Here is a 14473-nt window from a genome sequence, read left to right as displayed (position 1 = left end):
AAAATTAAAAAAGGCTTTATATGGACTTAAGCAAGTTCCTAAAGCTTGGTATGATAGGTTTAGTAATGTATTAATCAATTTAGGTTTTTCTTCTTGCTATACTGACACTGCTCTTTTTGTTAAAAGGACAGGTGACTCCATTATTATGCTTCTGCTGTATGTTGATGATATGATTATCAATGAGAATAACAAAAAGGGAGTAAATGATGTTAAGTCTATGCTAAAAGATACTTTTGATATGTCTGACCTTTGTTATTTGAGATATTTTTTAGGAATTGAAGTGGCTTATTCCGCGCGAGGATACATCTTATCTCAAATGAAGTTAGTTGCAGAAATGTGTACCAAATCAGGAATATCTGATGAAAAGAAAGTTGAGACTCCCGAAGTTATCAATGCGAAACTAGGACTTGAAGATGGTGTTCTTCTTGAAGATCCAACTCCCTACCGTCAATTAATTGGATCCTTCACCTATCTGTCCATCACCCGTCCAGACATAGCTCATGCGGTTCATGCAGCGAGCCAGTTTCAGCACGCACCTACTACGGTTCATATGGCGGCCGTAATGAGAATTGTGCGATATATCAAAAATACCATCTCCAAGGGACTCTTCTTATCATCTTCCTCATCCCTTGAATTGACTGCTTTTACTGATGCTGACTGGGGAGGAAATCCCAATGATCGTATCTCAATTACGGGTCTTTGTATTTTTTTAGGTGAATCTCTCATCTCGTGGAGATGCAAGAAGCAGCAGAAGGTTTCTTTATCATCTACTGAAGCTGAATATCGGGCTATGGCGATGACTACTATGGAAATTGTTTGGCTCAGAAGTCTCCTTGGTGACATGGGCGTTCTCATTTCCACTCCCACCAAGCTCTGTTGTGATAACAAGAGTGTGATATACATTGCCAGCAATCACACCTTTCATGAGCGGACCAAGCATATCGAAATAGATTGCCATTATGTTCGAGACGAATATCTCAAAGGGACCATCACATTGCCATATGTCACTTCAGAGTATCAACTGGCTGACTTCTTCACCAAGGCGCTCCCAACTCCACGATTCATGTTTCTTCTTGGCAAACTTTCGGTCTTCTCCCCGTAAAGTTTGAGGGAGCATGTTAAATTATGTATATATAAATATATATATATATATATACATATACTTATATATATACATTCGTATATATATAAGTATATATACGTATATATGTATATATACATAATAATATAGTCTTTTTCTGTTTTGTATAAACCAAAAACCTGATAGGAGTGTTTTGGTAATTCCATTTGTACCTTTTTGCTTTTTACCTTTTTTCCTTTTTTCCCTTTTTTCTTTTTCCTTTTTTATTTTTTGTTTTTACTTTTTGGTACCATAAAGGGGCCCCACCTATCTAGTCGTTGGGGCCCCAACAGTCATATTTATGACTGTTGGGGCTCCCAACGACTAGAAGGGAGCCCCCTTTATGGTCCTTCTTTAGTGCTCTCCTCACCTATATAAAGAGGAGGTTCCCCCTTGTAAATGTATGGGTTTTTACACCCTTCTCTTCCTTTCTTCAATAATAGCCAACTTATGACTTTAAGTCATTTTCTATATTTGTGAGTTTTGTGTGTGCACATTTGGTGTTTGTGTTCTTGGCTTTAGTAGTCACTCTTAAAAAGTGACTTTTTGCTCTATTGGTGCTTCCGCCTCTTTTCATTACACATTTTTGCACATTATTAGATATATTAAGTCTTTTATTGATTAAGGCATTTTTTTGTGTACTTCTTCCCCGTTAGATTTAATTGTTTATATTGATGTTGGTTGGGGAGGTAATCCCAATAACATATACTCAATTATGGGTTTTTGTGTCTTTTTAGGTGATTATTTGATTTCATGGCGGTGTAAGTAGCAGAAGGTCTCTCTCTTCGACTGGAGCTGAATACTGAGTCATGGCTACGACAACTATAGAAGTTGTCTGACTCAAAAGATTACTTGCAGATATGGGAGTTCATGTAACAAGAGCCTCACACATGTGTTATGACAACAAAAGTTTCATCTCATTGCCAACAACCGGACGTTTTATGAGCGTACAAAACATATTGAAATAGATTCACTATGTACAAGAAGAATATCTAAATGGTACTATCAATCTACCCTATGTTATTTCAGAGTACCAGTTGGCAGATTTTTTCACCAAATCTCTCGCGGCTCCTAGATTTCACTTTCTTTTAGGCAAACTTTAGTTATTTGACCGTAAGTTTGAGGGAGTGTTAAATTGTATATATATCTATATATATAATGTATATGTATATAATATATATGTATTTATATGTATACATATCATATACATGTATACATATATATATATATATGTATTATATATATATATATATATTTATATTTTTTATAAATATTTTTCTTTTGTTTTTTATTCTTTTCTTTTTGTCTAGTTTATTTTGAATGTCGGTTTAATTAAAGATATGTACGAAGGAGTGGTAACTAATGTCCGCACTTGTGAAGGGGTGACAAACAATTTTCCTATAACAGTTGGGTTACATCAAGGATCTACGTTAAGCCCTTTCCTATTTGCTATAGTGATGGATGAGCTTACGAAAGCAATTCAAGAAAATGTGTCTTGGTGTATGTTGTTTGTTGATGATATTGTTTTGATCGATGAGTCTAGAGATGGGGTTAATGCTAAGTTAGAATTATGGAGACAGACATTGGAAGCAAGAGGTTTTACGTTGAGTAAGAGTAAGACAGAATATATGGAATGTCGGTTTAGTAAGCAACGCAGTAGTGATGAGAGTGTAGTGAAGCTTGGCGAGCAAGAAATATCGGTGGATGACTGTTTCAAATATTTGGGATCTATCATTCGAAATGATGGAGAAATTGAGGGAGATGTAAACCATAGGATAAAGGTTGGGTGGATGAAATGAAAAAGTGGAACTGGAGTGTTGTGCGATCGTAGAATGCCATTGCGGTTGAAGGAAAAGTTTTATAGGACGACAATTAGGCTTGCTTCATTATATGGTACGGAATGTTGGGCTGCCAAGAGACATCATATTCAAAAAATGAGTGTAGCTGAGATGTGTATGCTTTGATGGATGTGTGGAAATACAATAAAAGATAAGATTCGAAACGAAGAGATACGTAAGAAGGTAGGCGTTGCACCCATTGAAAATAAGATGAGAGAGAATCGTTTACGGTGGTTTGGACATATTCGGCGAAGGCCTATTGATGCTCCAGTTAGAAGGATGGAGAAATGAGAAAATATATTAGTTAAAAGAGGTCGGGGTAGGCCTAGGAAGACTTGGATGGAGATGATAGGAAAGGATATGAATGCTTTGAACCTCACCGAGGACATGACATTGGATAGAAATGATTGGAGGAGAAGGATTCATGTGGAGGACCCAGAATGATTTTCTTTTTTGGTTGATATCGCCGACCCCAATTGTTTTGGGATGAAGGCGTAGTTGTTGTTGTCTAGTTTATTTTGAACTAGTCATAGTTCTATTTGAACTAGTCAACACAATGTTGAATAGTTTGAATAGCCATTGAACTAGCTCCAACATCTCTATTTTGGGACTCCATGGTGTGTATAAATAAGGGGTAAACCCCTCTCTCAATGTAATGCTTCTTGCATCGTGTGTTCCAATAAAATATTATTATTTTATTATTCTTTGTGTATGCCCTTAGTGGCATTTGTGATTGTGCTATTTGTAGCATTTGTGAGCCCTTAGTGGCATTTGTGTTTGTGCACTTTGGACTTGTTGGTGGACACTTTATTCGAACATGCCTCACTCATCTCTTCTTACATGAAAAACCCTTATCCAACCAAAAGTTCAGTACAAAATATACCAATAAATGTTAAAGGCAGAGGTTCAATGATTTAATCATTTAGACCATCTCTTTTCCATTTATGCAAACCGTACCCATTTTTCAACACTTCCAGCAAGCATTTCTGGTTGCAGCTAGGTATTGAGACCTTTAGTGAGAATTTCCAGAAGTGGAGAGTACCAAGTTCAGTCCTTGCATTAGTTTTTAATTCCCTTTTGAAAATCAAATCATATTATAAATTTTATGAGTTCATGATTATAAACTTGGTATCTATTTATTGAAAAATGTTTATAAATTATAAATAGAAAAGTTTATGGAAATGAAGCTTGGTGCTTCATCACCTCACAAGTACTATAGCATTTTGTGTTGCCTCACCATTATTCATAACATTGCAATTAAGTGTACTTCTAAGTGTATCAAGTGTAGGATCTTTGAAACTCTACACAAAATGGTCAAAACTGAAAAAGTGTGAAAGCCAACTATCAAGATTGTGGAGGTTTTGAATACAGCCAAAAGAAATGCAAAGGCTCTTAGTTTAAGCATGAAAAATGCTACATGAGTCATGACAATGTGGTTTTGTGACCTTTGTCAAATTTCATAAGATCGTTACAATTGCAATGCAACTTAAGTAAAAATTAAGTGCTGATTCTTTTGCAAACCTGTCGGTGTATGGAATTCAATAATGAAGTCTCCTTTGATGCCAACTCTTTAGACTCTAGTAAAGCATTGTAAGTATCATACAGTCTTCGCGTATGTAGAAGCTTTTCCTGAAAAATAGTAAGTGCAGACCTATGAGATAAGCAGCATTTAGGATTACATATTACAGCATTAATTTATTGTAAGTAATCTAACCCAATTATCAAGGAAAATCTTATACCTGGATTTGTGTATACAGTTCAGCAAATCGCCGCTCATACCTAGAAATCAGCATTTTAATAAGAATCCTTCTTGCTTTTTCTACATGAACAATTTCTAAAACATCATCTAGTCCCTTGTTTAAAATATCACATCTTCAACCATTCGTCCTAAAAAATTGATTCATTTGAAGATTGAATAATGATAGGTTCAAAAAGTTTGAAGGCTACACCAATGCCAACGAGGCTGCCACATGCAGAAAGGTAGTGAATGTTTTGGGAATTATTCAAAACCATAGTCACTGATATCGCCGATATTTTGAAAATATCACGATATTATCGGTTTTTCAAGGTCAACCAATATTTTCCCGAGATTTTCAAAATATCGCCAGAACCTAAAATATGTGCCCGAGATATTCTCGAGATTTTCAAAAAACACCTTTTTTATATAGTTTAAGTATCTTTTTTGTTTCTTTTATATTTTAAAATCTTTTCTAATTGTTTCTTTATTTTTTGCAAGAATAAAGAAATACTACAAAACCTTTTTCCTCTAATTGTTTCTTTATTCTTTTCTTTTTTATTATTCATAGCTTCCGAGATTTTCCCTATATTTTCTTGAGAAAAAACACTTTTGAAAATATCTCCAAGAAAAACGATCGCCAAGAAATTACCTTGAATGATACAGGTGACTGATCAAAACATGAACAGTAACTTCGGAATTTCCACCAACCTTTATATGTGATAACATAATATTGGATGGCTTTATTCTAAAATTCAATACTATATTTGCCAAAGCAGTTTTCCTTTGAACAGGTAACCCAGTGAATACATCAAGAAATACACATTTGCTAGAATACATCAAGAAATATCACATAGACGCAGGTGCGAAGGGTGTGACACATATGTGTGTACATATGTATGTCTTTATGTATATAATAGATGAAACTGGACTTGGTTAGGTTTAACCGAGTCCAGTTTTGGACAGAAATGGACCCTGGTGCGGTTGACTGCACCTGGCACTGCCCAAGTGTTGCACTCACACCGACGTGGGTCTTTTGCCCTTTTAGAATTGTCCATGTTACATAGTTCCTAGGAAACTTGTAAGCGAAAACAAGGAGAAAAATATGTTTTATAAAGCATCATTTAGTCAAATAATGCTCCATTCTGATATTTTCTCTACAATGGAATATTTCAATCCAACAGTCTTGTTTCTTTGGGAAAAAACTAGAGGAATCTTTTGAATGATTTACTTACTGGATAAGTTCCATTAGGGTAGGCATATCATCAAGCTGACGCTTCAGATGTAATATTTCCCTTAACTTAGAAGCTAGTACCTTCAAATAGATGGTTCAAGAAACCATTAAAGGCCAATTACAAATATATGATACTACAGAGAAAAGGAACAGGATACAATGAGGGACAGCAGACAATATTGTGATAACAGACACAAAATGTTTGGAAAATGTTCAACCAGTGTGATGCTAGATGCAACTAACACCAACTCGAGTTAAGATGTTAGTGATGTAATTAATGAAGAAAGAGGAAAATCTATAGAATATCATATGCGAACCAGATAAGACATCCATATATGCATGTGAAGCACATATTTCCATCCCTTAATGATCTTTTACAATGTTAACAATTTCAACTCAAGAACTTGAGGATTGGTTCAGTTTACTTATTTGGTTGGATATTGCCTACAGCAGGCACTACTACATGAACTGCAGACAGAACAACCCAAGAACTATTTTCTTGCATGCTTATCCTGAAGATTAAAAAGCATAACATCCTATTTTCCTTCACATGGCAACTGACAAAAGTTAAAACAAGAAAACTAAAGCGTTCAACCAGATATCCAACAAGGTGGGGCAAAACATAATTGAATAATAACCTGTATCTGAGTATAAAACTTGATTCTTTAACTTGTTTAAGAACTAATCAATTCAAAGTCAAAGCAATTTGTAGTCACCTCGTAAGCAGGTTTTCCAAATGCACATATTTAAGTCAAACATGCAAATATGTCACCCTTGGTGAAGACTTCTCTGATAATTGACTTACCACACCAAATTGATTAATCTCCATTCCCTCTCAATACTGCAGTTGCAGCAAATCAATCAGCTCTGAAACACTCCTCAAGCTCAGCATCTGAAGGGCTTGTAAGCCACACTTCACAGCCCAAGTTCTCTTTCCAACATTGACTAGTTTAGTAATCTTTAAATCTGGCAATAAATAAGCATAAGGAGAAACATATTAAAGGATCATCTTCAACCCATGGATCCGAAAAGGAGATCAGTCTCTGATAGCAGCCCGGCTAGTGGGCACCTATTTTTCGAAGCTTCAGTGGTCTTGTAATAGAACAATCATTGTGTGTTAGGCCTGCACACAAAAGGGAGACTCGCGCTACTGCCAGGCATATATGCTGCTGCGCATTCTTATACGCAGCTGCTGGAGCTTCCAAAGCTCACAAGAAAATCACCTTGGTACTAACCACTCGGGGGCTATTCAACCATGGAGATGTCCAGCGGAAAATGAGGTGAACGCACATTAGAAGGTGTGCAAAGAACAGCCGTGCAGGGTGTGGTGCCTCCAAAGGCACTGCTGCATGTGGCTGCGGCTTGCATAGGCCATGTGTGTGTGCACAGGGGGTCGTTGTCGGCGCTGTGATCACCGCCAACAAATCTCCCAGTGATCATGGGCCCACTCGATGCGTGAAGATCAATGTACCGACAGGACTGAAGTCTCTGCCGATGGATACTCCGGCAATCGGCCGGAAAACGAGAAACACTATCAACTGTCACGCAACTGCGGGTGATACCGCTCCTACTGTAGCAGTCTGGCAGTTGTGATCAAATGGACTACTTCATGTAGAGCTGCTGGAGAATCGGCTGGATATCCAAGCGAGTGCCTTAGTGTTCTGAACTCCAGGTGTAGTAGGGATGCCAGTGATACCTGGTGCTTCACCAGAGGTCACCGGATGGTATTGAAAAACATCAGCAAAGATGGCTGGATGTCCAGAAATACACGTATATATACGGAGCTCGAGAACGATAAAAATACCGCGACACGAAGTTTCTTCAGTCAATGATCAGAACCACTGATGGATATTGAAAGTCTGTGTGCTATAATGTATCATAGAGTTATGTAAAGTAACTTATTAGGCTAATAATGTACATACCCTATAATGAAGGGGTATACTAGTCTTTTCATCTATTCTTTTTTTATGTCCAAAGGGGATTGACCCTTGTATTGTATTAAAGAGCTCTCATTCACGACATGAATATATAGAACATTTGTTCTCTCCTTTGGTTTGTTGTACCTCTTCTAACCCTAGCATCTATCCTTCTTTTTTAGTATAGTTAACATGGTATCAGAGCTAATTTGAGGTCGTGAGAGGAGGGCTTCACTTTGAAGCTGCGTGAAGGATTGCTGACGTCAATTTTTTAAGGGTCTAGTCGTACGGAAATTTGCAATTTGTCCCATCTGAAGGCAGCATTGGGTAGATCATGATTTTAGATGATTTGTGTGTAAAAATCATCTTCATTGAAGGCACAGTTTATGTGAACAGTAACCAGATTTGAGTTTTTGCTCAATTTGTGTGAATCAGTGGGTATTTGAGGCCCACATTGGATGCTTCTAGGTCGTTTTTTGACCTAGAAACACTGTTGTGGTGGTTTGGTGCTCTTGTTTTTTGTTTTGGGGGAGTTCTATCGAAGTTTTGAGTGGCTCTAGCTAGCGGTAACCTGTTTTTTTTTTGCAGTTTTTGGTTCAGATTCATTGTATTGCAGCGTTGGGTCATAGCTATTGGGTGTAAAACTGGTGTGGAAGTGGTTCGTGAAAGGTCTTGGTGGTATTGGTTGTTGTTATTGTATTTTTTAGAGAGAATTTTAACAAGATTTAGGGCATTTTAGCTTGCGGTAAGCTATTTTCAAGCTGTCAACTTCGTCTAGTTGGTACGATTGTGCTGCATTTATGTGGATTCAATATTTTTTAAGCATAAATCAGCATATTGTGGTGTTCATTTATGCCTTGTATTAACCATCTGACTTTTGATGTGCCCTTAGTTGTTTCTGTTGGCAAGCTCATTCCTTTCATTTTTTTTGGTAATATTTATTGAGTGGTATCATAGAGAAGAAAGGGATTCAAATCATCCCAATCAAGTTAAATGGGAACAACTATGCATATTAGGCTGATTTTTTGGAAGCAGTGGTGGTTGTAAAAGGATTGGGAGGCTATTTGGATGGTTCAAAGGCAAAACCTAAAGTTTCTGATGAGGATTTTGATAAATCTATAGAGGAATGGGCCATGAACAATGCACGAGTCAAAGCTTGGATTCTTTGGTATGTGGAACTGAGAATTTCCATGAACATTTTAAAATTTCATAAGGCAAAAGAAGCTTAGTCACATCTCAAGCAAGTCTATAGGCAAGAGAACCGGGCAAGACATTACCAACTCACTCAAGAGTTGAGAAGTATGTGCCAAGGAAGCAAGTCAATCAAAGATACCTACTCTGATATGCAGAGAATCTGGGATTCTCTTGCACTAATGGAAGGGCAGAAGAAAATTATTGAGTTTCTCATGGCTCTTATACCATAATTTGATGGGACAAGGAGTGTCATCTTGCATCGTTCTCACTTACCATCCGTGACCCAAGTCATTGCTCAGTTAATTGCAGAAGAGACTAAGATAAAATCTTTTGGATCATTCACTTATGGGGATAATGTTATGGTTGTATACAGTCATATGGGTGGTTGGATGGGTGGAAGAAGTGGTGATAGGATTGGAACTATGTCACATGGGTGCGGGTGCGGGTGCGGGGATTCGGCACTTCCAAAAAACCCGGGTGTGGGGGTGCGGCAGGGGCAAAAATGTAATATATATATATATATATATATATATATATATATATATATATATATATATATATATATATATATATACCAAGCTTAATCGAGTTTCTTCATTAAGCTCTACTGGTCTAAGCCGAGTTTAATAGTTTAATTGAGCACTACTGGATGCATATATGGTTTTAATTTTTTGCTATTGAATCAGACAAATATCAGGATTTGATGGATATATGATTACATGTAAAAGAACCAAATAAGATACGAACACCGGTCCAAACGGGGCGAGACCCCATTTTCCCCCTGGCCAGGACATATATGCTTGGTTTTCCATCCGACTCTTTTAGTTATTCTCTCTTAGTTCCGTAACTGAGCTACTTTAGAATGGTAACCAAGTTGGTCATCCCTGAAGAAAGGTTGTATTGTCCATGATCATTACATCATGCCCCAAAATCTGGCAGCTCATTGGCTTTAGATATTTTGTATTAATTTTTGTAGTACGTAACCTCCAGCCCAGCGCATATCTCGAAGGAAATCAAAATCTGATTTAATATTTGCAGGCAGGTACAGTGGACTGCAATCTGTACGGGCCAACATGGGCATCATTACCCTTTTGCCTTCCTGAACCCTCTATTTTAACAGAACCATCTGTGCTCTCTTCAATTTTCAGGATACAGTATGGTTGCTCTCTAAGACCATCCAAATTTTCATGAAAAGTTAAGCTCTCATCAACTACGAGACGTGTCAGATCTTCAGTAAAAGGTGAGAATGATGAAGAAAGCCACCAGGTGTAGTATCAATGCATTGCCTGATTCACTCCCCATCAAAGTTGCAGTGAGGACCAACATCCTTTCCAAGAGATGGAGGTATCTCCCCACCGCAATCCCCTCTGCAGATTTCGATGAGGATCATTTCCCTTCGACCATGAAGCAACTCAAGAGACAGAAGAAGCTTGGCGAGTGGCACTCGCCGCTAGAAGGAACCGATCTCTTCACCGTTGTCAATCGATTCTTGTTGAACCAGGCACCTTCGCAGGTTGAGCCTGCGCTTGACCCAAAGAAACAATTTAGAGAAGAGACTCCTTGGTAGTTTGCTACGGCATGTGGTTGTCGTAAAGAAAGTTGAAGAGTTGTGTCTCGAAACTCGCCACGTTGACAAACCAGTTCCTAAGTTTTCTGGTTGTCATGCCCATTTCAGTGGGCCGCTTTTTTTTCAAGTCCAAAAGTTGGACATAAATGACCTTGGGTGTGTTGACCGCACCGGGTACCGCACCCGCACGCGCACCCGCATCGCGTCGCGTCGACGTGGGTGCGGCACCTGGTTGGCCGAATCCCTGTGACATAGGATTGGAAGATGAGGGGAGATGGGATTTGATGGAAAAGGTGACCTTAGTTCTGTTCAGCGTCACTACTATAAGGGTTTTTATCATATGAAGAATTATTATCCCATTCTAAAGAAAAAGAAGGGCACTGCATATACAGCTTCTATTGAGAGTGAAGGTGTAATGCCAAAGGAAGAGCAGTCAGGTGGCTCTTCATCAATTGGTAGTGGAGTGATGGGTAGTGGATAGCTTTAAAGATTAGAGCAGGTTCAGCAAGAAATTCAGCATCAGATCCAACAATTACAGCTTCTTGCTCAGTCAACCGTCAACCCTTCTTCCTTTACCACTCTTGCCTCCTCTTCTGGTACTGCTTTCTGAGGTATCTCAAGTCCTTCCTCTTGTTGGCTAATAGACTTTGAGGATTTATGTCATATGACACCTCATGAGTCTATTTTAGCTTAGTGCCATCCCTGTGGTGGCATTTTTCACACTGCAGATGGTTTTTCTATGTTTGTCTCCAAAGTAGGTTCTATTACTTGTGAATCTTATCTTGATAGTAAATTTAATCTTTCTCAAGTGTATCATATTTCATCTCTTGCCATGAATCTTATTTCTATAGGTCAAATTATCAAACTTAATTGTATTGTCATCTTCTTTGTTGGTTGTGTTGTGTAAGATCAGTTATCAAGGAAGAATATTGGGACTGACCATAGAAAATGAGATTTGTACTATCTGGATTAGATTGATATAAGAGAGCAGAAGGAAGTTCAAACTGGATATGGAGCTTCAATTTTGGATGAGTCTATTTGTGGCACCAAAGACTGAGGCATATTTTCAACTCTGGGTTGCAAAGTTTAGTATGCTCGAGAAGTTTTGGAAAATCCAAGCTAGTTTTGTCAAATCATGTTAAAGATTGTGTGAGTTATAAATTGGCCAAGAGACATGCTTTGTCATTTAAGTCTACTGATAGAGAATCAGAAAGTCCTTTTGATTTGGTACATTTAGATGTATGGGGTCCTTCTGTTATGTCAAAAGGAGGATTATCCTATTTTGTAACTTTCATAAATATTGTACAAAGTTTATATGGATATATTTTATAAAAAATAGAAGAAATCTTTTTGAAATCTTTAAGAGCTTTTGTGTCATGGTTGAGAATCAATTTGCAGCTAAGATCAAAACTTTGTATATTGACTCTGGTGGTGAGTACATTAGCTATGTGTTTGAAAGATTTATGCAAGAAAAGGGTATATGGTTCACCAAAAGTCCTGTCCTTACACTCCTAAGAAAACTGGTGTAGCTAAGAAGAAAAGCAGGCATATCTTGGAAACAGCAAGAGCTCTTCTGTTTGGTGGAGAGGTACCCAAAGTGTTTTGGGCAGATGCAGTTCAATTGAGCATTTATCAGATAAATCATATGCCCTCCGGAGTACTTAAAGGCATATCCCTATTTCAGAAGCTATATGGAAAAGTTTGAAACTATGATATATTGAAAGTGTTTGGTTGTGTATGTTTTGTTTTACTAGCTGATAGATAGAGACAAGTTATTGTTAAAATGTATCATTCAATCTTTGTAATCTTATATATATTTTATATATATAAAGGATGATACATATACATATATGCATATGTATCTTCCTAATTATATATATAATATATATTTCTCTATTATTAGGCATAAGGGTAGTTTAGTCATTTCCCCTTTTTACGCATATTCCATTTAGAATATGTTTGTAATTTTATTTTTATTTTTATTTTTTATTTTATTCATTCTTGTGGTTTGCGCCACCTAGGGAGGCTCCCCAAAGAGTCGTTGGGGAGCCCCCAACGGTCACAAATGTGACCGTTGGGGGCTCCCAAGGACTCCTTTGGGAGCCCCCTATGTAGCTCCTCTCTTGTGTTATAAACAGGGGTCTCCCCCTTGTAATTTAAGCACTCCTTTGGAGGAGCCTTTGCTCCATGTAATGGGTGTTACACCCTTCCTCTTTTCAATAATATCAACTTATGCCTTATAGGCATTTTTGCCCCTTTGTGGGTTTATGTGTTAGCACATTATGTGCTTCTGTTTTCCCCTTTAGTGAGTATATTCGCACTTCATGTGCATGTCTATTGGTTCATTATTGAACCTAATATATTCAAAGTCGTTTCCTTACAGTTATCCCCTAAAGTTGTCAAATGTTGCTTTCTTGGTTTTGTTGAGGGTCAGAAAAGATACAAGTGCTATGATCCAGTTGAAAAATGAGCCTAGGTATCCAGGCATATTTTTTAGGCGAATGTGTTGTACTTTAGACCGTATGAAGAAAAGTTGAAAACTGAATCTGATTTATCCATTATGGTTTCTTTTAAATAAAGGGAAGGTGAGAGAGATGATAGAGAGTCAAGGGGAACAAGTTCTTGCTAGAGAAGATAGGTTTGGTCATATCTATTCGAGACGTAAAAATGTGATTGAAATCCGATTTTTTGATCAAGTGGAAGAGCAAGGAAATGAAGAGGTCAATCTTGATCACATTCCTACAACAGTTGGTCTAGGACAACAACAAAACTTAGAGTTACCATCTTCTTCTACGTATTCTCAGGTACGTAAAATTTCTACTTTCATCTCGTTTTGTGTTCTATGAATCTTTTGCTCTTCATCACCATGTTTTCTTAGCCTTAATTCATTCCTATGTTGAGCCTGAGTCCTATAGAGAGGTAGTAGGAAAGGAGGAGTGGCAAAGAGCGATGGTTGATGAAATGAATGCACTTAAAAGAATATAGGCATGGGAGCTAGTAAAACCTCCTCCAAAGAAAAATATCATTGGCAACCAAATGGGTGTACAAGGTAAAGACAAAGGCAGATAGGTCATTGAAGAGGTAAAAAGCCAAATTGGTAGCTAAGGGGTACAGTCAGCGTTTTAAAATTGATTTTGCAGAAACTTTTTCTCTTGTGGCTCATATGACCATAATTCATACACTGCTAGCAGTAGCTGCCATGCAGCAGTGGGATCTTTGGCAGTTAGATGTCAAAAATGAATTCTTAAATGGGGATACTCAGTTCCGGAAGGCAGAGTCTGCAGGCTTCACAGGGTTCTATATGGTCTCAAACAAGCATCTTGAGCTTGGTTTGAGAAGTTCAGTTCAGCAGTAAGGTCACTTGGTTTTTAGCAGAGTCATCATGATCATGCTTTGTTTATCTTTTTTTCTCTAATCTTGGAAGATGTATATTGCTTCTTTATGTAGATGATACGGTTCTCACTGGAGATGATATAAAGTGTAATGAAAAGAGGCGGAAGCACCAATAGAGCAAAGGCACTCTTTAAGAGTGACCACGAGAGCCAAGAACACAAACACTAAAGGTGTACACACAAAACTCACAAAAGTAGAAAATGACTTAAAGTCATAAGTTGAATATTATTGAAGAAAGAAAGAGAAGGGTGAAAACCCCATGCTTTTACAAGGAGAGAGCCTCCTCTATTTGTAGAAGAGGGGAACTAAAAAGGAGACCATAAAGGGGGCTCCCTTCTAGTCGTTGGGAGCCCCAACGGTCATAAATATAATCGTTGGGGCCCCAACGACTAGATGGGTGGGGCCCCTGATGGTCTTCTAAAGTGAAAAATAAGAAATAAAAAAAAGAAAAAGAAAAAAGGGAAAAAGAAAGAAAA

General features: G+C 37.7%; 1 protein-coding gene across 1 annotated transcript in view; it reads right to left on the bottom strand.

The window, feature by feature from the left end:
• The window catches only part of LOC149815173 (paramyosin-like protein), a 71848-nt gene that overhangs the window by 36389 nt on the left and 20986 nt on the right, over positions 1-14473 (bottom strand). The window contains exons 4-6 of the mRNA XM_089990493.1: positions 5929-6008; positions 4698-4737; positions 4480-4587 (exon numbers count right to left, since the gene is read on the bottom strand). Coding sequence (XP_089846619.1) covers positions 4480-4587; positions 4698-4737; positions 5929-6008 — 228 coding nt within the window. The remainder of the gene's footprint in view (positions 1-4479; positions 4588-4697; positions 4738-5928; positions 6009-14473) is intronic.

This window comes from Nuphar pumila, chromosome 15, assembly GCF_984573655.1.
Source record: "Nuphar pumila chromosome 15, dmNupPumi1.hap1.1, whole genome shotgun sequence".
Classification (NCBI taxonomy): domain Eukaryota; kingdom Viridiplantae; phylum Streptophyta; class Magnoliopsida; order Nymphaeales; family Nymphaeaceae; genus Nuphar; species Nuphar pumila.
The sequence above is the reverse complement of the archived record's forward strand: the minus strand, read 5'-3'. Positions and strand labels throughout refer to the sequence as shown.